The sequence below is a fragment of the Chiloscyllium plagiosum genome, chromosome 19, assembly GCF_004010195.1.
Source record: "Chiloscyllium plagiosum isolate BGI_BamShark_2017 chromosome 19, ASM401019v2, whole genome shotgun sequence".
Taxonomy (NCBI): Eukaryota; Metazoa; Chordata; class Chondrichthyes; order Orectolobiformes; family Hemiscylliidae; genus Chiloscyllium; species Chiloscyllium plagiosum.
Genome location: NC_057728.1, coordinates 63,930,542 through 63,938,940, shown reverse-complemented (window position 1 = coordinate 63,938,940; position 8,399 = coordinate 63,930,542). Strand labels below are relative to the sequence as shown.

At 45.4% G+C, this 8,399-nt stretch overlaps 1 protein-coding gene across 10 annotated transcripts in view; it reads right to left on the bottom strand.

The window, feature by feature from the left end:
• The window catches only part of mybpc1 (myosin binding protein C1), a 153,211-nt gene that overhangs the window by 25,316 nt on the left and 119,496 nt on the right, over nucleotides 1–8,399 (bottom strand). For all 10 annotated transcript variants that reach the window (XM_043708735.1, XM_043708732.1, XM_043708734.1 and 7 more), the window contains 4 exons: nucleotides 7,196–7,300; nucleotides 6,024–6,212; nucleotides 3,714–3,848; nucleotides 1,297–1,464 (listed from right to left, as the gene is read on the bottom strand). In XM_043708735.1, coding sequence (XP_043564670.1) covers nucleotides 1,297–1,464; nucleotides 3,714–3,848; nucleotides 6,024–6,212; nucleotides 7,196–7,300 — 597 coding nt within the window. The remainder of the gene's footprint in view (nucleotides 1–1,296; nucleotides 1,465–3,713; nucleotides 3,849–6,023; nucleotides 6,213–7,195; nucleotides 7,301–8,399) is intronic.

The following is an 8,399-nucleotide window of genomic DNA, read 5'->3' as shown; positions in this document are numbered from 1 at the left end:
CAGCCGCAACATGACCTCCCAACTCCTGTACTCAATACTCTGACCAATAAAGGAAAGCATACCAAATGCCTTCTTCACTATCCTATCTACCTGAGACTCCACTTTCAAGGAGCTATGAACCTGCACTCCAAGGTCTCTTTGTTCAGCAACACTCCCGAGGACCTTACTATTAAGTGTATAAGTACTGCTAAGATTTGCTTTCCCAAAATGCAGCACCTCGCATTTATCTGAATTAAATCCATCTGCCACTTCTTAGCCCATTGGTCCATCTGGTCCAGATCCTGTTGTAATCTGAGGTAGCCCTCTTCACTGTCCACACTCTCCTTCCCTCTCATGTACAAACACTCTCTCCTTTTTACTAGCACTGGTGCACACATGTGCACTCTCACATTTGTGCACACTTGCACTCAGGTGCACTTTCACATTCGTGTGCCCTTTCTTTCACTCACACACAGATAGACACAAACACAGAGACACATAAACACATACAAATGGAGGCAAATTTGGGAAACATGTGAAATGTATACATTTGGCAGAATGAGGAGGATCTGATAGAAATATGTAAAATTCTAACAAGATTAGACAGACTGAACGGGGGAAGGATGTCCACAATGACCTGGGAGTCCAGAAGCAGGGAGTCACTGACCAAGGATACAGTGTAGGTCGTTTAGACAAGGGGGCATGTTCTTTAAGATGAAAGGAGAGATATTTAAAAACACCATGAAATGCAAATGTTTTACACAGACGGTGGTTCACGTGTGGAGTGAACTTCCTGAGAAAGTGGTGAATGCACGTACAGTTACAACATTTATAGACATTTGCATACGTATATTAAAAGGAAAGGTTTAGAGGGATATGGGCCAGGAGGAGGCAGGTGGGACAAGTTTAGTTTGGGATTATGTTCAGCATGCATTGGTTGGACTGAAGGATCTGTTTCTATGCTGTATGACTCTATTTCGGACTGAGATGTCACACACAGAGGAACACGGGTGCACATGTATACACACACAGAAAATTATAGAAGTCTACATGGTGACATCCACAGTTTAATGTAGCCTCAGACATGAGGAGCCTTTCCTGTGTATACTGAGAGCCTAAATACTCATCTCCTCAGCAGCCAGCAGCAACACCACAATAAAGTGGGACTGCATCTCCGAGCGTCTCCAGCCAGAGGGCTGAACATTTCATCATACAATCTCCTTGTTACTGCGGGCCACAGAGAGGGGCACAGTTACCCTCGGCTTGCCTCCAGTCTTGCTAGAGGCCAACACTTCTCAGACAGAAAGGGCTACTCACCAACCACCTCCTTGACCAGGATGGCTGTGGTCAGACAGATCGGAGGGCTTTCACCAGCCACGTTCACCGCCTTTACCCTCACAAAGATCTTCTCTCCGGTCGGCAGGCCATTAATGGTGTACTTGGTTTTATCGGTCAGCTCAGGGTTTGCCACGATCCATTCATTAGCTGGATTAAAACAAAAACGAGAAAGAGAAATAACTCTGTTTCATGTGTTGCTGAACAAAGAGACCTTGGAGTGCAGGTTCATAGCTCCCTGAAAGTGGAGTCACAGGTAGATAGGATAGTGAAGAAGGCATTTGGTATGCTTTCCTTTATTGGTCAGTGTTTTGAGTGTAGGAGTTGGGAGGTCATGTTGTGGCTGTACAGGACATTGGTTAGGCCACTTTTGGAATATTGTTTGCAATTCTGGTCTCCTTCCTATCGGAAGGATGTCGTGAAACTTAAAAGGGTTCAGAAATGATTAACAAGGATGTTGCCAGGCTTGGAGGATTTGAACTATAGGGAGAGGCTGAACAGGCTGGGGCCATTTTCCCTGGAGCGTCGAAGGCCGAGGGATGACTTTATAGGGTTTTACAAAATTATGAGGGGCATGGTTAGGGTAAATAGACAAGGTATTTTCCCTGTGGTGGGGGAGTCCAGAATTAGAGGGCATTGGTTTAGAGTGAGAGGAGAAAGATATAAAAGAGACCTAAGGGGCAACGTTTTCACTCAGAGGGTGGTACATGTATGGAATGAGCTGCCAGAGGATGTGGTGGAGGCTGGTACAATTACAACTTTAAAAGGCCATTTGGATGGGTATATGAATAGGAAGGATTTAGAGGGATATGGGACTAGATTAATTTAGGATATCTGGTCGGCTGGCTGAGTTAGACTGAAGGGCCTGATTCCCTGCTGTACATCTCTGTACAGGCAGAATCAAAACTGTGATCAAATAAAATGTACAGTAGCTCTCAGGAAGGATCTGCATGGCACTCCTTTAAAGGGAGTGCCGTGCAGATTCACCAGAATGATTACAGGGCTCAAAAGGTTAAACAGTACACCTTGCACAGACTGAGCTTATAGTCACTTAGAATAATAGAGTCATAGAGATGTACAGCATGGAAATAAACCCTTCAGCCCAACTTGTCCATGCCGACCAGATATCCTAACCTAACCTAGTTCCATTTGCCAGCACTTGGCCCATATCCCTCTATCTTTGAGGGAATCTTGTGTGTTTCAATAAGGTGTCCTCCCATTCTCCTAAATTCCAATGAGTATTTGTCAGCTTTGACAAAGAGTCAGTTAGACTCGAAACGTCAGCTCTTTTCTCTCCTTACAGATGCTGCCAGACCTGCTGAGATTTTCCAGCATTTTCTCTTTTGGCCAATGAGTATTTCGATGGGTATTGTTGCCCATAGTCAAAGTCCTAAAATTCCATTTAACCTAAATGTATGATGTCTTAAAGGAATTCAAGTCAGGCTACAAAGAAAAAGTTACTCAAAACCCTCAGATGATATGATCCAGTAAGGCAGTAATGGATTACTGATTGGTGGAGTTTTGGAGAATTAGGGGAAATTGGACAATAGTTCCCAAGGCACTGGAAGGTTCCTTGCCTCATGTCTGACTCACACGCAGACACATTGATACAAAACGAGATCACTGTTATTGGCCATATCATTATTGAATCATGTGACTATCAGAGTGCTAGAATATCAAGGAGGCGGACTTTATCCTGTTTTTGCCCAGATGTTTTTACATACGTTAGCTATTGCTGAAGTTCCCTGTGGGTTGAGGGAAAAATGGGATGGGTTTACTAGGATGTTAGGTAAAAACAATGACTGCAGATGCTGGAAACCAGATTCTGGATTAGTGGTGCTTGAAGAGCACAGCAGTTCAGACAGCATCCAGGAATCAGGAATCAGGGCTTTTGCCCGAAACGTCGATTTTGCTGCTCTTTGGATGCTGCCTGAACTGTTGTGCTCTTCCAGCACCACTGATCCAGAATTTACTAGGATGTTGCCTGGTATGGAGGGAAGGTCTTACAAGGAAAGGCTGAGGGCACTGAGACTGTTTTCGTTGGAGAGAAGAAGGTTGAGAGGTGATTTAATTGAGATGTATAAGATAATCAGAGGATTAGATAGGGTGGACAGTGAGAGCCTTTTTCCTTGGATGGTGAAGGCTATCATGAGGGGACATAGCTTTAAATTGAGGGGTGATAGATTTAGGGCAGATATCAGGGGTAGTTTCTTCACTCAGAGAGTAGTAGTGGGCGTGGAACGGCCTGCCTGCAATAGTAGTAGACTCGACGACGTTAAGGACATTTACATGGTCATTGGACATGCATATGGATAATAATGGAACGTGTAGGTTAGATGGGCATCAGATTATTTTCACAAGTCGGCACATCATTAATGTTCTATGTTCTATGGACTTACTTCCTTCGATGCAGTATTCAATACGATAGCCATCCAGTCCTGCTGCTCCAATACGCTCCGGGGGTCTCCATTTCAGAGATACACTGGTGTCTGTCACACCATCACATGCAAGGAGTGTGGGTTCACTGGTTGGGGCTGGAGAGAACAAAACAAACAGTAAGGCTCTGTGTTTGACCACACAGAAAAATGTGGAGAGTGGCCACTTTGCAAATGGTGTCAATATAAACCAAGTGATAACTCTTGCTTCAAAATTTACATTGGGAAACCAACAGTGTTGCACACCACAGCTGGTCCATGTCAAAGAACTTGGAACATGATGTATATCCATGGAATCTACCTGATATGGGAGATTACCCAGGTAATGCCTATCCATAAAGAACAAGGCAAATGTAACTCAGTCAGTTACCACCCTGCTCACTGCCTCCAAATCTATCACATGATGCAAGGATTTAATGAAAATGCCATCAAGAACTCCTATTTACCAGCTGCCTGCCCTTCAATCATTAGTTGGGCTTTTTGCCAGAGCCCTCTGACTCCAACACACTTTGCAGCATTAACCGAGACATGAACACAACAGCTGTAGAGGTAGTGAGAGTAAATGTTCAATACCCAACGGGGTACCACACAAAGGAGTCTAGACAAAATGGAGGTCACTGGAGGTCAAAGTAAAAATCCCCCAGTGCCAGATCAAAGCTAACACAAAGGATGATGGTTGAGATTGTTGAAGGTTAATCATTGTAGCCTTGGTAGATCACCACAAACGTATCTTAGGAAGTTTCTAGCCCAAGAATCTTCAGTTGCTTCATCAACAACTGCTAATCTCTCAAAAAATAGACCTTATGAAAACTTGCCCAGGTGTGCCCCTGTACACAAAAAGCAGGACAAATCCAACCCAACCAATTAACACCCCATCAGTCTACTCTCAATCATCAGTAAAGTGATGTCATCAACAGTGCTAATGGGCAGCACCTGCTCAGCGACACCCATTTTGGGTTCCACCAGGGCCACTCAACTCCTGACTTACAGCCTTGGTCTTTACATGGACAAAAGAGCTGAATTCTAGAGGGGAGGGGAGAGTGACAGCCCTTGACATTAAGGCTGCATTCGACAGAGTGTGGCATCAAGGAGACCCTAGTAAAACAGAAATGGATAGAAATCAGGGCAGAACTGTCTGCTGGTTAGAATCAGGCCTAACACAGAGGAAGATGGCTGTGGTTGATGGAGGTCAGTCATCGCAACTTCAGGACATCTTTGCAGGAGTTCCTCTGGGTAGTGTCCTTGGCCCAACCATCTTCAGTTGCTTCATCAATGACCTTCTCTCAATGTTCAGCACCGTTCAGGTACTGAAGGAGTCCATGGCCAAACACAGCAAGACCTGGACAAAACCTGGTTTGGAGCTAACAAGTGGCATGGCAAGTATCATGCCACATAAGTGCCCGGCAATGTCCGTCTGTAACAAGAGAGAACCTAACCATTTCCACTTGACATTCAATGGCATTACCATCACTAAATCCCCCCATTACAAATGTCCTGGGATTATCATTGACCAGAAACTGAACTGGAGTCACCGAAAAAAGACAGTGACTACAAGGCCAAGTCAGGGAATAGGAATACTACAGAGAATAAGCTACCTCCTGACTCCCCAAAGCCTGTCCACTTTACTAACTTATTGGCATTGGCCACCTGAAGGGACAAGGGAAGATGGGTATTTTGTATTCATTCACAGGGTGAGGGCGTCACTGGTGAGGACAGCATTTATTGTCCATCCCTAATTGCCCAGAGGGCAGTTAAGAGTCAACCACATTGCTGTGGGACTGGAGTCACATATAGGCCAGAGCAGGTAAGGATGGCAATTTCCTTCCCTAAATAACTTTAGTGAGCCAGACGGGGTTTTCCCTGACAATTGGCAATAGGTTCATGGTCATTGTTAGACTCTTAATTCCCAATTGTTACTGAATTCAAATTCCATCATCTGTCGTGGCAGGATTTGAACCCAGGTCCCCAGAACATTGCCGGGGAAACAGTTCAGTGTGCCATCACCTCCCCTATGGCAAAAAGGAGCACCACTCCATGCGGGTTTCTCTGCCAGTCACATGCTTTCCTGACTTGGGTATTTATCACCATTCCTTACTGTCCCAGAGGAAATATCCTGAACATCCTTAGGTACCACTGTCTTAGGAGTCCTGACACTGTAGGGTTTCATGGAGAAAGCTCTTTATTACCTTCTCAGGGGGCAAGCGGTGAGTGATTATGTGAACCAACATGATGGACAGAAATAAGGCCAGAGCCCCACACTTTATGAAATCTTACCAAGAGGGATAAATGCTTTTGACGGCTCACTGGGTTTGGACATTCCAATGGTGTTGACAGCAAACACTCGCACTTCATAAGGAATCCCTTCAATCATGTTCTTGGGTTCAAAGGTCATTTCTTTACAAATGTCAAAGTTGAGTCTCATCCATCGAGAGCTTTGCTTCTTCTTCCTCTCAATGATGTACCCTAAATACAAGACAGAGCAGCGACTCAGTGTCTACATAGCCACTCACCCCTCAATATATGAACAGAACCTCACCGCAGTCACATCACCCTGACCCCACCACCATTCAACAGTGCAATGTCTGCAAATTTCTTGAGCAAAGAGACAAAAAAAGGTCTTCAGTGAGATGAAAGAATCATAGAATTGCTATGATATAGAAGGAGGCCATTTGGCCCATTGTGCCTGTACTGGCTCTTCAAAGAGCATCATTCCCTCATGCCAAGCTCCAGTCTATATTTCCCAAACCCCGGCACACCATTACTATCCCAATAACCATCCATTTTCCCTCCTGAGTGCCCGATTGATTCTGCTCCCACCACGTTTCCAGGCTGTGCATTCCAGACCCTAACTACTCGCTGGGTGAGAAAAGAATTCTTCTCCAAATACCCTTGCTTTGTTCACCCATCACTTTAAACCCATGCCCCGCTCATTCTGGTAGCTTTTACGAGTGGGTACAGCTTCTCCCTATCTACCATCTCCAGCGCTCTCATGGATTTCAAAACCTCAATCAGATCTCCTCTCAGCCTTCCTCTCTCTAAGGAGAACAGTCCCAACTTCTTCAGTTTAACCTCAGATGTAAAGTTGCTCATCCAAGAACTCATTCTTGGAAAAGGAAGAACATAGAATTATAACACCTTCTACCACCTCAGGACATCACCATACATTTTACAACCCAATTAAAAATCTCCTTAAAGCTGCCAATTTCCAGAGCTAAACATATTGTCACTATCACAACGGTGTTCACGGGAGATGGCCACGTGAAAGTCACCAGCTATGTTTCTGACATTAAAACATCGAATGCACTTTATTAGGAATTTCATTGACTGTAAAACCCTTTGGGACATCCTGATGTCTTGAAAGGTGTTAGATACAAGCAGGGGTTTCCACTTTCAGTCCTTGACATTTGATTCCAACCTTCCCGGGGTGTCTCAGACCCTTGAGTTACCTAAAATCGGGGAGCTTCCATCATAGTCAGGAGGATTCCACGTCATTGTACACCAGTCACCTCCAACTTCTGTAACTATCGGTGGTGCAGGGGCATCAGGAATATCTTTAGCAAAAAGCATAAAATGTTCAATGTTAGTGGCATTTCCAACAATGTCCAGTTTACATTCTGCAAGGATAGTTCTGTTCTCTGCCTGGAATAGACTCCAGCTACTGAATGGTCCCACATACTGGGTACAGTGGGCAGAATCTCGTGGAAGTGATTGGAACTCAGCTACCACTCAGCACGAGCTCCACGTTGTAGAAAGAACACAGTGTGATACACAGCAACTCTCATTCCCATTGCCAGAATCAATAACTCAGCACCCTGTCTCAGTAGCTCCTTTCTAATAAAACATTTCCCTGAACCCCCAACGCAAGATAGTCTTCAGTTTCCGCTCCCTTTGTTTCCAACTGGAGAACCACCCAAACCCGCACCCCAACCCAACCCGCACCAGTTACCCACTCGGACATCACACAATGAACAAGTCCCGGATTTTCCAGCCGCTCCTCAGAGACTCAGTCCTGGCACCTACACCTTAACCCCACTGCCCATATTCTGTCCATTTTGTGGAGCAGGTTGGTGAATTCCAGGACAGCAGGAATGTTGTTAGAGTCATAGAGTGTTGTTCCAGGAAACATTGGGAGAGAGTCCAACTCTTCCATCCAAATGGGCCAATGACATGCAATCTGAGAACAAGAGGCATCGTAGCATATCATGGGGTATTAGGAGATATCAGGAGGTTTTGAGCACTATCGTAAGATACCAATTCCATCAAGGTGGGACAGTGGCTCAGTGGTTAGCACTGCTGCCTCACAGTGCCAGGGACCCGGTTCAATTCCAGCCCTGGACGACTCTGTGTTGAGTTTGCACATTCTCCCCTTGGCTGCGTGGGTTTCCTCAGGGTGCTCCGGTTTCCTCCCACAGTCCAAAGATGCGCAGGTTAGGGTGGATTGGCCATGCTAAGCTGCCCATACTGTTCCGGGATGTGTAAGGTAGGTGGATTACCATGGGAAATGCGGAATTACAGGGATCGGATAGGATGTTCTGAGGGTTGGTGTGGACTTGATGGGCCAAATGGTCTCCTTCCATGCTGTAGCGATTCTATGATCACTCATACAGTGTCCATCAGATGAAGATCACAGTGGTATCGGGGAGTGGGGGA